Genomic DNA, 21,273 nt, shown 5'->3' on the forward strand with positions numbered 1-21,273 from the left:
GTATATGGTCACCAGCACCCCTCAGAGTTTTTTTTTTTAAAATCTCAAGACATTACTCTCTTGGGCTATTATTCACATGCTTTTCCATGTTTATACATCCTTCAGGAAGAATTGTAATATCATTATCATAGACATATTATTGATGCTTCCTTGGAAGAATACATTATAACCCAAACTCTTTGTCTCTCTCTCCCTCCTTCACCCTTTTCCTCCCTCCTTATTCTTAAATCATTCATGACTTGAAAAAAATGTAAAAAGAAAAGCAATACTTTTTATGTTCTTTATTTCTAGATAAAGGTATTTTATTTTACACATTTCTCAGAATTGGTAAATTTTTTCTGAAGCAACTGATTCAAAGTACATCACTCCCACCCTTACCTCCATTGAAAAGCTAGCATATATGTGGAGCAAATTGTATGACATTTGTTTAGGCAAATGCAAATGTGGTTTGATAGTTCCAAATAAGAGAGGAGAACTGCGGAAAAAGAACAAGTTTTGTACTTAATAATTGTTGCCGTTATTTATGTTAGATTTTGGTGAAGAGGAAAACAAGTGTTGGTACTAAAAGTAGAAAAGGATGCTAGATTTAAAAACAAACCTTTTTATTTTGGTAAATTTCAAACTTCAGCTTCAGAGAAGATGCAAGAATAATAATAGTGCAAAGAACACTTGTATATCCTTTACCCAGGTTCACTTACTGTGAATATGTTACCCCATTTACTTTACCATTAGCATCCTCTCTCTTTCTCTCTCTCCCGCTACAAATACACATATACACAAATACACACACACACATTGTCTTTTGAACCATTTGAGATGAAGTTGGCCATTTACCCCTAAATATTTTAGTATGTATTTCCTAGGAATAAATCCCTCCTTCCAAGGAAGAAGGAATAGATTACTATTGGGAGAGTCAGTCCCCCACAGGCCCCAAGTGACCCTGGACATCCTTGCTGACTATGCAAACTGCAGGGTCTAACTGTCTTCTTACCGGAGCCATGTCTGTAGCCGATCACATAGGCAATTAAGTAGGTCAAGGCACCCACAGAATGGACCATCGTGTGACTGCTTGCTCTGGGGGAGGCTTGGGTATGCTTGCTACATAAGGTTCTGAGATCATAGCTCTGGGTTCCTCAACTACATCCATTGTGTGTGCTGCTGTTTGGCCCATCTATGTTCCCCTGTAATTATTAGCAATGACATCACTCCTTGAATCACATTCTTTTTGTGGCACCCCCTGGTCAAGAGGATTGTCCTACCTGAGGGATCCATTGATTCCTGTTTCCATACAGCAATGTGAGGACAGTTCCCTGACCTCAGAGTCCACATTCTAGGGACAGATCAGGCACCTGTCCTTAACTTTAGCTACCATAGCCTATGAGACAAAGCAATCCATAGAAGATCAGTAGGTAAGACTAAACTCCCTGATAGTGATGTATCATAGATTGTTTTAGACTATATTCTGGGTGAATAGAGGGGTATGTATGGTTGCCAACACCTCCTGTTATGTTTGGTTTAATACCACCAGTCAGGTAGAACAATCCATCCACCCTATGTGAAAGGATGCTAAATGGTATCTGAAATAAGAGCTGCTACTCCTCTCTGAAGAGCCCTGGTGGTGAAAGTGCAGTGGTTAAGCCCTCGGCTGCTAACTGAAGGGTCGGTGGTTCGAACCCACCAGCCCCTCCTTGGGAGAAAGATGTGGCAGTCTGCTTCTGTAGATTTACAGCCTTGGAAACCCTATGGGACAGTTCTACTCTGTCCTATAGGGCTGCTATGAGTTGGAATCGACTTGACAGCAATGCATTTTGGTTTTTTTTTTTGGAGGAGCCCCGGTGGCACAATGGTTAAGTACTTGGCTACTAGCTTAAAGGTCTGCGATTTGAACCTATCAGCAGCTTTGTGGGAGAAAAGTCCTGGCGATCACCTCCTGTAAAGATTACAGTCTATGAAACCCTATGGGGCAGTTCTACTCTATCCTACAGGGTCGTTATGAGTCAGAATTGACTTGACAGTACACAACAACAACAACGCAGTCTTTTTTGGGACTTATTCAGTTGAGTTTGGGATCCTGGAGTGCCTGGCTGAGGTCAATGATTCAGATTGACCCCATCCCGTGAATCGGGATTCTGTTGATAATAGCCTTAATCAAGTCTTGAACAGATTTGACCCTGGCCCTTGTCATTATGTCGAATCCAAATTGCTGATGGGGTGGCATAATCACGTAGTTGTTTGAGTTTGGCCAAGAATCTGTAGGGCTGAGAGGTGAGTTATTGGGAGAGGCTGTCCACCATGGGCCTGAGCATATCTGGATATCCTTGCTGACTCTGCCAAACCACAAGGCCAAACTATCTTCTGACCCTGAACCGTTTCTATAGCTAGTCACAAAGTCAATTAAGAATGTCTGTTGTCTGACCCATTAGGGCCACAGCATGACCACTGTGTGACTTCTCTCTCTCAGGGGAGGGGGCTGGCTTGTTTGTTACTTGTTACGGAAGGTGATGAATTCTTAGCCCTGGGTTCCTCAGCTGTGGTACAATCCCCCGTGTGTGCAGTGGCAACCTGGGAGCATTGTGTTACGCCATGGGAAGGGGCAAGGAAAGTAGCACTACGGTGTTGATGCTCCTGCTGTTTGCTGTGTTTGCTGTGAGCAATAAACTCTCTCCCTCTGATCCACTGAGTCACTTTGTCTATTTTTGTCGCCCACAGAGTTTTGGCAAGCCAACTTGCTTGCTTGCTTAGACATCTCCTTTCAAGTCTTGTAACTTCCTGTCATTTTCTCTACGACCAAGCTTCTTTCCTGACAATAATCACAGTATAATTATGCATTTCAGGGAATATGGCATAGATACAATACTTGAATCTACCATTCATTTTCCAATTTTGTCAACAGTTTCTCAAACTGTTATTTTTCCAGGAAGTCAACAATTAAATCCCCTTGGGCTATTTTTTTTGGCCTAGTTTTAAAAATAAAATCTTTGAAAAGCTCAACCTGAAACTTATTTAACTTACTTTTAGTCTCTATACATCCAATGATTAATGTGTACTTCCTACAGTTTTGGAGGTGAAGGGAATTTAAGAGTCTCTTTTGCAATGTCATCAATCTGTGGAAGGAAATAGAGGCCTAAAAAGGCGAAGTGACATGCCCAAGTGTGTTGGTTGAGAAAAGCTGGTTTAATACTTGTCATTTACCCCAGAGAGTCAGCAGGCCTCTGTGGCTGCAGCACTAGATACTGAAGGAAGCGAGACAAGGTAGGAGCCTATTTTATATCTCAGGACCTTCTTATCCCATTTTTCCTTCTGACTCCTTTCTCTTCCAAACACACATATCTCCTCTGGTCATGTATAAACTCTCTGACCTGCTTGTAATATAATGCAACCCAAAACAAGTCACATTTCTTTTGCACAGTCACTGTCCTTCACTTCTATTTTCTCATTCCAATTTTTGATGCCATCCAAAGTTCCAATTGTAGGCAATAACAGGCTTAGCGACTTTTGAAGCTGATCAGTGTTTGAGCCAGTAATAGTCTTAAAAATTTCATTCATTACAGAAACTGTAAAAACCATGTAAAAAACCTTCAGAGCTGATGATTCGTAGGCATTGATCTCCATGTATCTAAGCAGTAGAGAACTCATGGCTTCCTCTGGGTCCATTGCCTGAAATAGGCGCACTGGGATGTAGAACACAAAAAGGGGTCAAACTGGAATAAAGGAGAACTCAAAGAGATGTAAGGTAGTCTGGCAGTTCAGAAGGATCCAGACTCCATCTGCCATGTGCTTGCTCTTGCTTTTATTATAGACTTATTTTGTCCACTCTAATAAATCTCTTCTCTCATAAAACAAAGCTTTAGCAGTTACTTTTGTTGTCAACTAGAAGCTGGCCTTAGAGTGTGGAATGGGGTAATCAATCAAATCCAGAAATAGTCTTCTTTTTTTGGCAGTCAGAAGAGGGAACTCCTGTTGGTGAAGGGACCCACTGGACTGGGATGTCAAGCTCACACCCAGTGGTTATCAGCAGCACTGGCAGCAGAATCCAGGCTCTCTGGCTTCCAGTCTTGTGTTCTTTCACAAGAAAATATCGCAGTTATTCAACCTTTGGTATGCTTTTCATAGTTGAGTATAGATGATTTTTAAAAGAAATCTATTTTCTGCAAAGATGTTTCATTTAAAACAAAAGAATGTGTCGTTTACAAGGTTTATTTTTAGCAGTGTGTAGTTGAAATCAATGAATATATATTCCCAAGCTACATAGATGTTTTTCTTATAATTGAATACAGAAAGCAGCAAATCTCAAAACAAGCAAAACCAAAGTTAAAACCCAATCAGAGCACAATCTGCTATAGTTTCAGAGAGACGAAGTTTCAGTACCTTGTTTGTATACTTAAATATTTAGACTACATATTTTTAATGAGTGAGGATAACACTTTAAAAATCAATTTTAGGATTCTGGTTAATGCCTGGAAATATGGGACATTGCCATTTACTCTAGTAAAACATTGAATTTTGAATAGAAAATCTATTTTCCCAAAGTAAACGTGCAGTTATTTCAACCATTTGTCATATCGACATTCACCTTTTTAACTCCCTTCATCATCTTCCTTCTCTAAACACAATCTAATTCATTTATTTCATTCTTGAATGTGTTGACTATGACACTGATGCTAACATCTCTTTGATTCTAAACACTAGACTTGTGTTGATCCATGAAATCTCTCTAATTTATTTTTTTTTAATATTTGCTGTCACAGTCTATGTTTCTATAATGGGATTTTGGACTAAAGTTTTTCTTTAGTGACTACTGTTTTTCAGTTTTTACTCAATTTTCTGCTATGTTTGGTTCCTTATCCTGTCATCTAACTTATTCAGTATGCCTCTATTGATCAGGACTCTTAATATTGGAAGAAGTTCAAAGTTTATAAATCTACCTGATTGTATCATTATAGCCAGATCATAATCCAACATAGTACAACATTATGTAAATTAACAAGAGCTTGTCACCATTAAGATTGGGTTTCCCTGATTCCCTGCCTGGTAATTCTCTATATAAATGAAATTTCTTCTGCTATAACCAATTCTTAGAGAACTTATCAGGCCTCCGAAAAATCACTGTTGCCTTTTCTAAGTACTTTCCATACATTTTAATAATCCAATCTAAATTCTGAGAACATTCAGTACAAAGCTAATTATTCCATGGCTGTCAGTAGCTACAATGATCTTATTAAAATTAAGACTCTATTCCTTTCCCCCAGTTTTCCATGATTCCTCCCTTTCTTTTCTTGCTTCAGAAATTACGATTTCTGCATAATTAATCTCATCTACCAGTTCTCTTAATGTTTTAAGATGGCCCAGGAGATTTGACCTCATTTGGAGCAACTCATTATTTCCTAACAATATTTTTGTCTTTACTGGTCTTTAATATTTTCTTAATAATATTTCAGGCTAAGATCATTTTCTCTAAAAGAGAAGCATGAAAAAAAAATGTAGTTTCCTCTTGTCTTCCATTAATATTGAGCCTTATTCTTTGCAACTGGCTAGTGGTGCAGAAGAAAGCTTTCTCTTGAGAAATTAGTGTGATGTTTTAGAGGCACATTAGACTGGAGACAGGACATCTGGAATCTAGTCCCAAATCTGTCAGTCACTGCTGTTAAGGACATCACAATTGATTTGGATCTTAATGTTTCTTTACCTGTTAAATAAGATTGGTCATGTTAAATTAGTGGCTCTCAACTATGGGTGATCATGTTCTCAGGGGATATTTGGCAAGGTCTGGAGCCACTTTTGTTTATGACAGCTGGTGGTGGGTGGTTGCTGTCGGGGCCAGGGATGCTGCTCAACATCTTACAATACACAGGACAGCAAACACCCCCCCAACCCCAGCAGAGAATTATCCACCCAAAATGCCCATAGTGTCAAGGTTGAGAAACCCTGGATTAGATCGACCTTATGATCTCTTTTGGCTTTATTACTCCATTCCTTTTAGATTGTCTTTACAAGAGATATAATTCAGCTCCTTGATGAAAGGAAAATGTAAAGATGAATACAGTAAAGCCTCACTTAAGTGCACTTTAGAATAGTATTATCCAGTTGTCTGGCCTGTGCTATTCACTCTGCATGAACAATCCCATTTCACACTCACATTGAACCCAAATGGTAATAGTTAAGCACTCAGCTTCTAAGCAAAGGTTGCCAGTTCAAATCCAGCAGCTGCTCTGTGGGAGAAAGATGTGGCAATCTGCTTCCATAAAGATGACAGTCTTGGAAACCCTTTGGAGCAGTTCTGCTCTGTCTATAGGGTCACTATGAGTTGGAATCTATTTGAAGGCAACAGGTGTAGTTATCACTTTTCTTACAGATGAGGAGATTGAGACACAGAGAGTTTTAGAAATTGCCCAAGGACAGTCACTGCTCCGTGGAGGAATTTGGATAAATGAATGAGTCATTTAAACATTGAGGATTTTACATTATATCTGCTATTTGTATGTAATTATAAAGTTCCCTCTACCTGCTGAATTTTTAATTAAATTTAGATATGCTAGAGATATATGAAAATACAATTATTTGACTTTTTCCTTAGTCACTCAAAATTTCTTAAGCTCTATTTGAAAACTAGGTAGTTGAAAAGATTCTCATTAGGAAAAAGAAGTATACAGTTAAAAAAAAATACACTTCTGGCCTAGAATTTTCCCGTCTTTAAGAAAATGAGGTTTGGATTAGATGACCTGTAGGGTTCTTCTCACTTGCAGTATTCTAAGACCTAAGGATTTTATTGCAGTAAAGAGAAGTCATAGACAGTCTGGCTCTAATATTTTTTTTCATTATGAAAAGTTTCTATTCACTTCAAAGCTAAGAACTATACTACAAAGAAAAGAAGTTCCTCAGTGTGAAGGGAGAAGGCAGACAAAATTGTGGCTCTAGGTTCTTGATTTCCAGGGAAATAATAATTAGAGAGGAAAAATTATTGGTAAGATTTATTTTATTCTAGAAATTTGTAGTTCTCACAATGTCTGCCCCCCAAATTTAATAATTTATTAAAATAATTTTAATTATAAAAATTTGCAAATATTTATTGCAACCTACCAAAAGATACAGTCAAAATGACATTCAAAAGATAATGACTGGTTTTTGACATTATAGTCATTTAAATGAGGTTACAGTTATTCAAATGGTCATATTGTTTGGTGTGAGGAAAAAATGCAAAAGTAAAAATGTACTATGAAACTGCATTTCAAGTTCATAGAGTTAGAAGTAAAAATTAATGTATTGTTGTAGAAAGTTAAAAGAGAAACAAATCTACCTTTCGTATTTAGCTCCCAAATCTATGTAAGACAGAAAATGAAGATTGACATGTTCTGAAGTACTACCTCTCAGTAATTAAGACTTTTTTCATGATAGGTGGTTATAAAATAGCAATTCACCACTTAAGTCTAGCCAAATAAAACACCTCATTTTAAATCAGTTATTTTAAAAGAAAAATATGTTGATATAATTTGTCAGTTAGTTACATTAATGAAAACAATAAGCAAAAGAAAATGTTGAACTTAAGTTATATTAGTTAACTTAATCTTCAATACTCAAATTTCCCTAAAAGAGTATTCAGTCAGGAAGAACCCTAGCTAATCTACATATCGATGTTCACTGAACTGTTCTGTTATGCAGGATTATCATTTGATTCAACCACTTACACAATAGTTGAGAAAACCAAGTTCTTGCAAGATAAAGGGGTTTGCTCCATTACACATAGGTCTGGCACAGCATGTCAACTGGAACGTTGACTTCACTCTCTGCCCCAGTAACTTCTACCCAGCCAAGCTGCCTTCTGTTGTAGGATAAGTATGATTCTAGTCCTTCTTCAGAAATGTCAGCTTATGAAAACATTAAATGAACTCTCTCAAATGAGGGAGAAATTTTAACTTGTGGAAAAGCAAATGCCATCCTTCAGAGAGTCAACATGGCTCTAATGATAGCGGATGATTTTAGTTTAAACAAATAATTTAAGCTCATGCTAATGCTTACCAAGATCCTCATTATTGAATTTCCTAATTCTGCGTACTATTCACTAATCTATTTGAAACTTTAGCTACACACACACACATACAATGAACCCATACAAACAAACCTAAATAAAACTGCTATAGTATTCAAATTGTCAGTATAAAAAATGCTAACATTTAGTTCTGAAAGCCACCACTGAGAAGAATAAAAACCAGACCTGGAGAGGGTAGTGTGCAGTGGTTAAGAGCCTGGGTTATGACAACAGCAGCCAAGTATACTTTCTTTTCCAATGCACATGGAACATTCTCCAGAATAGACCACATATTAGGCCATGAAGCAAGCCTTAACAAAATCCAAAGCATTGAAATATTACAAAGCATCTTTTCTGACCATAAAGCCATAAAAGTAGAAATCAACAGAAAAAGCAAGGAAAAAAAATCAAACACATGGAAACTGAACAACACCTTGCTCAAAAACTACTGAGTTCTAGAAGAAATTAAGGTTGGAATAAAGAAATACATTAAATCAAACAAGAATGAAGACACATCCTACCAGAACCTTTGGGACACAGCAAAAGCAGCACTCACAGATCAGTTTATAGCAATAAATGCACACATCCAAAAACAAGAAAGGGCCATAATCAACCCTACGACTGGAACAAGTAGAAAGAGAGTATAACTAACCCTACAACTGGAACAAGTAGAAAGAGAGTAGCGAAAGAAGCCCTCGGGTGCCAGAAGAAAGGAAATAATAAGAATTAGAGCAGAATTAAATGAAATAGAGAATAGAAAAACAACTGAAAGAGTTAACAAGACCAAAAGCTGGTTCTTTGAAAAGATCAACAAAATCGATAAACCATTGACCAAACTGACAAAAGAAAAACAGAAGACGAAGCAGATAACCCATATAAGAAATGAGATGGGCGATATCACAACAGACCCAACTGAAATTAAAAGAATCATAACAGAATACTATGAAAAATTGTACTCTAACAAATTTGAAAACCTAGAGGAAATGGACAAATTTCTAGAAACTCACCACCTACCTAAATTAAGACAAACAGAGATAGAACAACTAAATAAAACTATAACAGAAGAGATAGAAAAGGTAATAAGAAAACTCCCAACAAAAAAAAGCCCTGGCCTGGATGGCCTCACTGGAGAATTCTACCAAACTTTCAGAGAAGAGTTAACACCGTTACTACTAAAGGTATTTCAGAGCATAGAAAAGGATGGAATACTCCCAACCTCATTCTATGAAGCCAGCATAACCCTGATACCAAAACCAGGTAAAGGTAGCACAAAAAAAGAAAATTACAGACCAATATCCCTCATGAACATTGATGCAAAAATCCTCAACAAAATTCTAGCCAAAAGAATTCAGCAACATGTCAAAAAAATAGTTCACCATGATCAAGCAGGATTTATACCAGTATGCAGGGATGGTTCAACATTAGAAAAACAATCAATGTAATCCATCACATAAAACAAAAGAGAAGAACCACATGATCTTATCAATAGATGCAGAAAAGGCATTTGACAAAGTCCAACACCCATTCATGATAAAAACTCTCAACAAAATAGGAATGGAAGGGAAATTCCTCAGCATAATTAAGGACACTTATACAAAGCCAACAGCCAACATCATCCTAAATGCAGAGAGTTTGAAAGCATTCCCCCTGAGAATGGGAACCAGACAAGGATGCCCTTTATCACCACTCTTATTTGACACTGTGCTGGAGGTCCTAGTCAAAGCAATTCGGCTAGAAAAAGAAATAAAGGGCATTGAAATTGGTAGGGAAGAAGTCAAAGTAACTCTATTTGCAGATGATATGATCTTATACACAGAGAACCCTAAAGAATCCACAACAAAACTACTGGAACTAATAGAAGATTTCAGCAAAGTATCAGGATGCAAGATAAACATACAAAAATCAACTGGATTCCTTTACACTAATCACGAGAACTTCAAAGAGGAAATCACCAAATCAATACTATTTACAATAGCCCCCAAAAAGATAAAATACTTAGGAATAAATCTAACCAGAGATGTAAAAGACCTATGCAACGAAAACTACAAGACACTACTGCAAGAAACCAAAAGAGACCTGTGTAAGGGGAAAAAACATAGCTTGCTCATGGATAGGAAGACCCAACATTGTGAAAATATCAATTCTACCCAAAGCGATCTACGGATACAATGCAATCCAAATCCAAATTCCACCGGCATTTTTTAATGAGATGGAGAAACAAATCACCAACTTCATATGGAAAGAGAAGAGGCCCCAGACAAGTAAAGCATTACTCAAGAAGAAGAACAAAGTGGGAGGCCTCACACTACCTGATTTTAGAACCTCTTATACCACAACAGTAGTCAAAACAGCCTGGTACTGGTACAACAACAGATACATAGACCAATGGAACATCCAGACATAAAGTCATCCACCTATGAGCAGCTGATATTTGACAAAGGCCCAAAGTCCATTAACTGGGGAAAAGACAGTCTCTTTAACACATGGTGCCGGAATAACTGGATATCCATCTGCAAAAAACCTAAACAAGACTCATACCTCACGCCATGCACAAAAACTAACTCAAAATGGATCGAAGACTTAAATATAAAATCGAAAACGATAAAGATCATGGAAGAAAAAATAGGGACAATGCTAGGAGCCCTAATACATGGCGTAAACACAATACGAACCATAAGTAACAAGGCACAAGCACCAGAAGAGAGACTAGATAACTGGGAGCTCCTAAAAATCAACTTATGCTCATCAAAAGACTTCACCAAAAGAGTCAAAAGACAACCTACAAACCGGGAGAAAATTTTTGGCTACAACAAATCCGATAAGCGTCTAGTCTCTAAAATCTACAAGATACTGCAAAACCTCAACAACAAAAGACAAATAATGCAATTAAAAAAGGGGCAAAGGATATGAACAGGCACTTTGCCAAAGAAGATATTCAGGCGGCTAACAGACACATGAAGAAATGCTCATGATCATTAGCCATTAGAGAAATGCAAATCAAAACTACAATGAGATACCATCTCACCCCAACAAGGCTAGCATTAATCCAAAAAATACAAAACAATAAATGCTGCCAAGGTTGTGGAGAGACTGGAACACTTATACACTGGTGGTGGGAATGTAAAATGGTACAACCACGTTGGGAATCGATTTGGCGCTTCCTTAAAAAGCTAGAGATAGAAGTACCATACAATCCAGCAATCCTGCTCCTTGGAATATATCCTAGAGAAATAAGAGCCGTCACAAGAATAGATATATGCACACCCATGTTCACTGCAGCACTGTTTACAATAGCAAAAAGATGGAAACAACCTAGGTTCCCATCAGTGGACGAATGGATAAACAAATTATGGTATATTCACACAATGGAATACTATGCAATGGTAAAAAATAACAATGAAACCATGAAACATCTTATAACATGGAGGAATCTGGAGGTCATTATGCTGAGTGAATTTAGTCAGTCACAGAAGGACAAACATTGTATTATAAGAACTCAAGAAATGTTTTAAACACAGAAGAAAACATTCTTTGACGGTTACGAGCATAGGGAGGAAGGGAGAGGATTATTCACTAACTAGATAGTAGACAAGAATTATCTTAGGTGAAGGGAAGGACAACATACACTACAGGGGAAGTCAGCACAACTGGACTAAACCAAAGCTAAGAAGTTTCCTGAATACAACCAAACACTTCGAGGGAGAGTAGCAGAGGCGGGGTTCTGGGGATCATGCTTTCAGGGGACATCTAGGCCAATTGGCATAACAAAGCTTATTAAGAAAATGTTCTGCATCCTACCTTGGTGAGTGGCGCCTGGGGTCTTAAAAGCTAGTGAGTGGCCATCTAAGATGCGTCAATTGGTCCCAACCCACCTGGAATAAGGGAGAATGAAGAACACCAAAGACACAAGGGGAGTATTAGCCCAAAAGACAGAAAGGACAACATAAACCAGAGACTGCATCAGCCTGAGGGAGGAAGAACTAGATATTACCCGGCTACCACCAATGACCGCTCTGACAGGGAACACAACAGAGTCCCTGATGGAGCAGAAAGGTGGGTTGCAGAACTCAAATTCTAGTAAAGAGATCAGACTTAATGGTCTGACCGAGACTGGAGGAACCCCAGAAAGCATGGCCCCCGGACTCTGTGTCAACCCAGAACTAAAACCATTCCCGAGGCCAACTCTTCAGATTAGACTGGACTACGGGACATAAAATGATACTTGTGAAGAGTGTGCTTCTGAGTTCAGGTAGATACATGAGACTAAATGGGCAGCTCCTGTCCGGAGGTGAGATGAGATGACAGAGAGGGTCAGGAGCTAGTTTAATGGACATGGAAAATAAGGGGTGGAAAGGAGGAGGAGTGTGCTGTGACGATGTAGGGAGAGCAAGTAGGGTCACATAACAATGTATGTATAAATGTTTGTATGAGAGACTAACGAATTGTAAACTTTCACTTAAAAGTACAACAATTAAAAAAAAAAGAGCTGGGGTATGAAATCCATTTCAACCAGATTCAATTCTCTGCCTCACCATTTTTAGCTATGACCTTGGGCAAGCACTTAATTATACATTAGTTGCCTCGACGGTAGAGATAGTAATTTATACCTGATATGATTAAATACGATACACTGGACACAAAGTGGTCAACAAATGTTACTATTAATAATTTCAAAGCCAAACATTTTCTGAGAATAAACATATTCTAGTTAAACCATATTTTCTTCTCCCAGCCTGTAACCAATTTAAAGAAACATACCAAGTTCTTCTGCTATTTATGAAAGATATCATTCATTTTAAACCTAGATATGCCCTAATACCATGCATGCATAAAGGGGCACACTCATATCACGCACACACACACACACGAATACACACACACAGCCAGAACCATCTTCTTTTTAAACTATAGAATCGTAATATGAGCCATGTTGGTTTTCTTTACAAAATATGAATTAATATGGGCAAGCTCTGTAATTTTGTGCACCATTCTCATTTTGGGCTTTTTTCATGGAACTGAAATGCCTTTCCTTCTCAGATTAGCTCTCTACAGACGTCTCGTAAAAAAACAAACAGACAAACAAAAAACTAGATCCAGCTTTTGAGAGTGATGTAGCCGATTTTAAAAATCGGGTTACTGCTCTTAGTTTAGCTGGGGGTGGTATAGTTTTATATTTAATATGAATGCAAAGCATCTCCTGATTTCTTGACCTATTACTTTGATTAAAATATCAACAAAGTGCTTTAAAAAATAGTCTTCAAACGATTTTAGAATGGACTTGCCATATTAATGAAAAGGAGTTAGTAAGAGGTATGATAATGTTAGCTTTATCACTGCTTTATTACTTTGCCTTATAAAGACTAACTGGTAGACATATTAGAAAATGAAGACTTTGTCTAAGAATAACTATTATTATTATTATTTTACTTCTTTTTTTCCAATGTGCTTTAGGTGAAGATTTACGGAGCAAATTAGTTTCTCCTTAAACTATTAATATACATATTGTTTGATGATGTTGGTTGCCAACCCCACGACATGTCAACACTCTCCCCTTCTCGAGCTTGGGTTCCTCCATTTCCATTCGTCCAGGTTTTCTGTCCCTCCTGCCTTCTCGTCCTTGCCCCTGGGCTGGTGTGCCCATTTAGTCTCGTATACATGGTTGAGCTACATGTATTATTGTTTGTTTTATAGGCCTGTTTAATCTTTGGTCAAAGAGTGAACCTCAGGAGTGACTTCAGTACTGGGTTAAAAGGGTGTCCAGGGGCCATACTCTTGGGGTTTCTCCAGTCTCTGTCAGACCAGTAAGTCTGGTCTCGTTTTGTGAATTTGAATTTTATTCTGCATTTTCCTACAGCTGTGTCTGGGACCCACTATTGTGATCACTGTCAGAGCAGTCAGTGGTGGCAGCCGGACAGCATTACTTGTGCTAGACTCAGTCTGGTGGAGGCTGTGGTAGTTGTGTTCCATTAATTCTTTGGACTAATCTTTCCCTTGTACCTTTGGTTGCCTTCATTTTCCTTGCTCCAGACAGGGTAGGACCAGTAGACATATCTTAGATAGCTGCTCACAAGTTTTTAAGACCCTAGATGCTACTCACTGAAGTAGGATGTCAAACATTTTCCTTATACACTATATTGTGCCAATTGAGCTAGATTTCCCCCAAGAGGATAACTACATTATTTAGCCACCAGTACCAATAGCAGTAATCAGTGGCTATCGAGTCAACTCCAACTCATGGTGATCCCATGTGTGTCAGAGCAGAACTGTGCTCCATAGTGTTTTCAACGGCTGATTTTTGGGGGAAGTAGATCACCAGGCCTTTCTTCTGAGGTAACTCTGGGCGAACTTGAACCTCCAAATTTTTGTTTAGCAGCCAAGCATGTTAAAAGCATTTGCACCATCCAGGGACTCTATATTTAGCTATGTACAGTTAATTTGATAAAAAAAAAAATTATGCCAGTCAACTTGACTGCAATGGTTACCCTGGTTAGCCAAAACAGCACATGCAGTAGTGTTTGGAGACGAAGTTACAGCTTAAATCAATTTTCAGTTTAGTGTTTTATTTAACATGCAGATCTGTCGATCCCACTCAAATCACTGAACCAGGATTTCTTAGAGGGGGTTCCATAGAACTTGTATTTTCTCAAGTTTGAGAACCTCTGGCTTAGACAACACAATAATATTTCAGTGCAAAGGGGCAGTAGGTAGGAAAGCAGTGAAAACCTTTGGATGAACAGCAGAAGACAGAGGAGCTAGTCTGGGTTCTGCCCCTTGCTGGTTGGTGGATTCTTTAACCTCCCTGAGCATTTATCTCCTCATGTTCACCCAGCAGGGTTGTTATAGGAAGCAGGTGTATTGGTACACACGTAAGTGCTTTTTAATCTGTATGCTGCCATACAGATATAAGGTATTGTTACTGTTATTGTTGTAGTTACAACAAACTCTTTAAATAAAAATTCCAACTGACCCTCTAGGGTTATTTCTTTTCCCATGTAGTGTTAAATGTTTTTTAAAAAATCACTTAGATGGCAAGATAGAAAATGCTTTACAGGATACAATTGAGGTGGAAACCAAGCAATGAACATGGGTGAGTAGTGGCCAGAATCCCGGGTCTGAGCCGGATCTGAATTGATCTGAATAAATGGGGAAGCATTCGGAAGCAAAGTGGAGTTCAATAAGGGCAACAGCAGGGTAGAATGTTTATAGAGAAATTAAATTGCATCGAGAGCAGATGGAAAATGAATGCATATGCCTGAGTCTACCTAATAAAGATCTAGAAGCCCTAAAGAAAACAAGCTGAACATAAATCAGAAATGGAGAGCTACATCTGGAGCAGTGGGCTGAGCCCTGGAACGCACAAAAGAAGGACAAGAGGTCATCTTTTCTTTTCTTTTTTTTTCTTCCATATAGGTATGCTTCACTGGGTTTGCTTCTCTAGAGAACCCAGCCTAAGACACTCAGCCAGGACAAGACCTCTTTAAGGCTCTGAGTCTAGCTCTCAACCTCCTCATCGAAAGCACTTCTTAAAAAGCAAATTAGCAGACAAGCGCAGGTGTAACTGACTTTTTCAAAATTAGAATATTTGATCAGAGGATCTAAGGCTGGAGGAGAGAAAAGGAAGAAACTCTACTGTGGATATTTTCCCCGCTACTGAAGGGGGAGTCTGAAATAATATCAGAATGTTATGCTGTCATCCAGGTTAGTAGGTTGCACAAAAAGTGGTCATTCCCACCACCCTCTGGTCTCCTGAAATATCATGGGCCCTCTGATAGTTCATTCATTCGACAGATAATTTTGGAATACTTTTTTTAAGTGCCAGGCACTGTGTTAGGTAGATACTGGAGGGACATGGAGGAATAAGACGGATGTGCTTCCTGTCCTCATGAAGCTTACGTCCTTCTGTCCTACGCAATATGTACCTGTTGTAGATGGTTAGCCATAGTTATTTCCCTCCCTACGGCCATACCCATTTGCAGTATGATTTTGCAGCTCCTTCCATAAAGAGGTGGAATCTATTTCCCCAGCCATTGAATCTGGCCTGGCATGGTGGTTTGATTTAACTAACAGAAAGCATGAAGTGATGTTTGTGCCAGTTCTGAGCCCAGGCCTCCAGAAGATTTGCTCTCTTCAATCTCTCTCTGTCTCTGAACCTTGTGACCATCGTGAGAACCAGCCTGGGCTAACGTGCTGGAGGATTAGAGTTCCTGTGGAGTGAGCCATTCTTGGTGAGGCCATCCTAAATCAGCTAGCCAACAGTTGACCTGGCGTTTGACCACACGGTGATCCCAGACAAGACCAGAAGAACCATCCAACCAAGCCCAGCCCAAATTACTGATCTACAGAATTGTAAGCTGAATGAATGGTTGCTGTTTTAAGCTACTAAATTTTGGAATGATTTGATATGCAGCAAAAGCTGAGCGGGCAGCCTTTAGCTACATATGCATGACTCAAAGCTTATTTTGGGCACAGAATTTTCTCATATGGCTTATCAAATTACCTTGATAACTGCCAAATCTCCACTTGATTTTTCGCTGTGTGGCCATGGTCTTAGTGTACAGTTGTCAGAATACAGACACCCTGGGAAGGTGTGATATTGGATCTCTGATCTGCAGAATATGAAGTTGACTAATGGGCTTGAAATGAGACTTACATAGTATATTTCTTGTAGAAAAAACAAATATATAGGCAGAACATAAACATCTACAACCAGTAGCAAACTTCAAGCAAGCAATTGAAAAGCTAATGCAAATTCAATTAGCTTTGTCTCTTAACATGATGGCCTATGAGGTTAAAAAAAAATTGTCATTTTCTACATTGGTACAACTATATGTCCTATAGATATGGCCATAAAATCTCTGATTCCTCTTTCAAATCATTTTATTATTTTGATGTGTTACTGAAACTATCACCAAAGGCTTATGTAACTGTTCCAGATGTCTGTGTCTAACTGCCTTAATTCTAACGACGACACATCAGTGGAGATTAGTGAAAGGGCTCTTTGATTAATCTTAATTTTCAAATGTGTCAGAGTGTCTTTTCCTCTTTTCCTGGCAGCCTCCCTTCTCTGTCCGGCTCTCCCAGCGGGCATTTTAGGAAAGCAGCCAATTCCAGGGCTAATGTGTTTCCGCTGTTTTCTGATACTGAATGCTGCTTCACAGAGGCACCGGTGAAGATAAGGCCTAATTGGATATATTTTTAAAGCAAAGCTTTTAGTTACTTAGAACAGAACTTCTCCAATTAGCTTCTTTTCTCTGTTATCTGGTTTGTGCAAGAACCACACTAATGTGCAAATGCTGGACTTGGAAGGGAGTCAAGGGCAATGCTAGGGCAACTGAAGGACAATCATGCTCGGCTCAAGAGCAATGCTGTACCAGGCAGACCAGGAGCCGTATTTCTATGAGGGGAAGTCAAGGGCCGGATGTGACCAGAGGCCACAGCAGTGGCCCAGGGCAAACTGCCAACAGCCACTTCCTAAGGATTCAGGGAGGAGAAGGAAGGTATGGACAGGCATTTAAGGATAAAGCGTTAGTACTTAAAAATGGCCATCATTTTACCCCAGTGAATTAAAATATTTTCACCTTCATGTAGGACTGAGAGTTTTAAATTGCATCCTTTAATACGTTATCTTCAGGTTTGAGAAAATCTCCTTAAATCCCTAACTTCGTTTAAGTTACTCAGAAGATTTTGACAGCTGCTGGTAAGGAGAAGAGCTTACTAAAAGGTGCAGGTTTACAAGACTTGATGTGGAAAAAAAAAAAAAATTGAGAAAAGAGGACAGAGAAGGAAATATTTCTTTCTGGCTTCTGTTTCTAAAATGGAATTAGAAGCGAGACATAATGAGTTAATAATTTCCCTTTGGGCCTGCCAGCATTACCTCATACTCTCTAGGGAGTGTGAGTTCCTGTGTTCATTGTAGCATTATTTAATAGCAGGGGTATGAGAATTAATGTCCCTAGTGGAGATCCATCTGGACCATACTGCATTAGTCCCGTGGTAAATCAGAAAGGAGGACCCTGGGCAGGGGCGAGTGGTGGTAGTGGGGGGCAGGAGGGGACAGAGAGATGGCAAGTGGTAGAGAGGAAGCTGCTGTACTGGGTGGTCCAAGCCCTTCCTCTGGCTCCTTATTGACTTTACTTCCAGTCACCTTTATGGAGGAGGCCCTCTGACTACAAAGTCCTGGAATCTTTATCCAAGGGTGACTTTTGAATACTGACACATCATTTGAAAATTCACTTAATTTAATATTAATAAGTAATATTTCTGCCTTACTTTATAGGTCAGCTTCTAAATTTTGAAAATCAGTGAAATCAGTGGTTTAGCAAAGCTAACATGAAGTTGGAGACTTATTTTTCTCCCTCTTCCTCTTGTATTTCCCATGTGATTATAATATTGCATGTAAATCCTGAATCTTCTGTTCAGGCGCCCATCTTCTGTCTATAGGAATACATCTTCCAATTCATGGTCACTCCTTAAGATATTATTCAAGACTAGTATGATGACTGTTATAAAATTAATTTAATTCTAATAAGTAATATGTTTGATGTTTCTCTGGAGTTCAGATATCAAAATTTACAAACCAATGGCTTTAAAAAAGATAGGAATGGCTATTATTTTTTTCTCTTTTTCCTTTGCCATGGCACTAATTTCCTGGAAACAACTTATACCAGTTACCTCAGTGATGGTGCTGGTCCTTGCTCTTTAACCAGAGAACTAAAGCAAGATTGGTTTTTGAGAGAAGTGACAGGGACCTTGGAACGATATGTAAACAATACACACAATTCCTGGGGAAAATGAGGATTCTAAACCAGGATTCTTGCACAATGTACTAAAGGCATTACTTTTGCAGAGAAGAAAAGACCATGAAGATAGTGATTTTTACCAGCTTTATGGATTTCTAGTTGGTATATCCCTAAACCTAAATGAATGCACACAATTAAATATATAGAGCTCAATTTGGAGAACAAAGTTCCTCTCTGGTACTGTGATCACTATCCCTCCCCCCCGCCCCTCTCCCCATGCATTCTCATGCTGAACCTTAACTCTTGGATTACTGGATCACCTTCTAAAAGCTTAATGAATATTTTAGGTTGGTATAATTTTTATGTCACCCCCAGTAGGTCCACCTAAGTCTAGAAACAGCATACCTGATGGTTAGTCCTATCCACGGTATTGGCAGTGGAGGGGTGGTCTCTTGTGTTTTGACGAACTCGAGTGGAGTTTTGTTGCTCAATGGTGGAGGAGGTTGGGATACAGAACTCTCTGAAACATCGTTTGAAGTTTTCATCCAGAAAGGCATAAAGGACTGGGTTCAGGCAGCTGTTTGTGTAACCTAGAGCAATGCAGAAGTGCCAGGAAACTGTCTGGAAAGTAGTTTCTGGGATGGTAATCAAGGCTTTAATGATGACGTAAATGTGAATTGGAGTCCAGCAGACAATGAACACAGCCACAACCACCAGCACCATCCTGGTGATTCGGCGCAGGTTCCTGTCCTTCTCTTTGGAGCCAGACAGCATGCGGACACTCTTGAGGCGTAAGATCATCAGTCCATAACACACGGTGATGATAAGGACAGGCATGATGAAGGCAAAGATGAAGACACAAATTTTCAGTAGGTTTTCCCAGTACCAGGCTGGGTGAGAGAATGTTAGGGTACAGTCTATGGAACCTAGAAGAAACGGATTGTGAAGAATTAGCAGTGACTTTTCATTATGTCAATAGGTATTAATATTGCCATTTGGTTAACTAATTTATAGCCTTGACCGGAGCTAACCTAAGGTTATTACTACATATGTCAGTAAGGGAAGATTTAAAGAGATTGTGGAAGAAACTCAGCTCTGTTGATTTTCAGGGAAAGTTATTTCTATTTAACTTTTCTAAATTTCCCATTTTGCTGTTCAGTCTGATCACATTAAGCTTTTACTCAGTCAATGATTATGGACCTGTCACCATGAGCTAGACCTTTAGGGGTCTCTGTTGGGATAAAAAATATAATCATTGTTTAAAGTTTATCGGTGGTTCCAGCTAATGGATATTTTCACTTCAGTTTTTAATAGGTGGTTCATCATTCTGATAGGTCTAGAAAGACAAATTTGTCATATATGTAGTCATTTGTGATTTTAAAACAAGACTGAACAGAATGCGCTTAGCTCTTAAGTTCTAGTTACTCTTGGGAGAGCTATGTTCTTATGTACACATCATCCTGATGAAGTAAGTACAGAGAAATTAGAAACAAATACAGTGAAACCTGTGAGAGCCGGAACTTAAAAGGACTGTCTTGTTTTTCCAGATCTCACAAGTTTTCTACCTTTGAAAGGGTGCAGTCTTAATACTTTTCTATCACTCAGTTTAGTGGAAAATATTTGAGTTTTCCTTCTCTGACAGGTTTCCGCCTTACACAGGTTCCAGCTTTCACAGGTTTTACTGTAGATTATATTAAAGTTTAATGAGTTTAAATTATAGGGAAAATTTTCTAGTTCAGAATATCCAAAGACATTTTACTAGGAAAAGGATAGTTAAAATTAAAATGTGCTAAGATATTACCCAATATAATACCCATTGCTGCCTAGTCAATTCCAACTCATAGGTCCTCCATAGGACAGATTAGAACTGCTCTATAGTGTTTCCAATGCTATAATCATTAGGGAAGCAGACTGCCACACCTTTCTTCTGCAGAGTGGCTGGTGGATTTGAATCTCTCACCTTTTGGTTAGCAACCCAGTGCTTAACCACTGTGCCACCATTAGACCACTCTATAAATTCTTGTTGGATGATGACATCACCAGTGTATCAAGCTATAAACTCTCTCTCCATCCCTTAGGCCTGTGACATTGCTCACCATGCCTGTATTTCGTTGTTGCCATGAACATTACAGGCAGACCAATGGCTGAAGAAAGGATCCAGTTGCAGACATTGACGATTTTGGCATTGCGGGGGGTACGGAAATCCAGGGCCTTGACCGGGTGGCAGACTGCAATGTAGCGATCAACACTCATGGTGCAGAGGGTGAAGATGCTGGTGAACATGTTGTAATAATCTATGGAGATGACAATCTTGCAGAGGATGGTTCCAAACGGCCACGTTCCCATCAGGTAATTGACACTCTGGAAGGGAAGGGTACTAGTTGCCAAGGCATCTGCCAGAGCAAGGTTGAAAATATAGATGTTGGTGGCAGTCTTCATTTTGGTGTATCTAGGGGATGAAGGAAGAGCAGTGACAGAATGAGAAAAAGGGGCCAATGTGAAATATAGGTA

At 38.9% G+C, this 21,273-nt stretch overlaps 1 protein-coding gene across 3 annotated transcripts in view; it reads right to left on the minus strand.

The window, feature by feature from the left end:
• Positions 1–21,273, minus strand: part of OPRM1 (opioid receptor mu 1) — a 212,696-nt gene that overhangs the window by 146,385 nt on the left and 45,038 nt on the right. For 2 of the 3 annotated variants that reach the window (XM_023728938.1, XM_004368814.2), the window contains exons 2-3: positions 20,859–21,211; positions 19,168–19,688 (exon numbers count right to left, since the gene is read on the minus strand). In XM_023728938.1, the coding sequence (XP_023584706.1) occupies positions 19,168–19,688; positions 20,859–21,211 (874 nt within the window). Of the gene's footprint in view, positions 1–4,045; positions 4,149–16,520; positions 16,630–19,167; positions 19,689–20,858; positions 21,212–21,273 lie in introns of those variants that run through there. The other variant, XR_001121471.1, reaches the window with a different exon arrangement.

The sequence above is a fragment of the Trichechus manatus genome, unplaced genomic scaffold, assembly GCF_000243295.1.
Source record: "Trichechus manatus latirostris isolate Lorelei unplaced genomic scaffold, TriManLat1.0 scaffold00002, whole genome shotgun sequence".
In the NCBI taxonomy this organism is placed as follows: domain Eukaryota; kingdom Metazoa; phylum Chordata; class Mammalia; order Sirenia; family Trichechidae; genus Trichechus; species Trichechus manatus.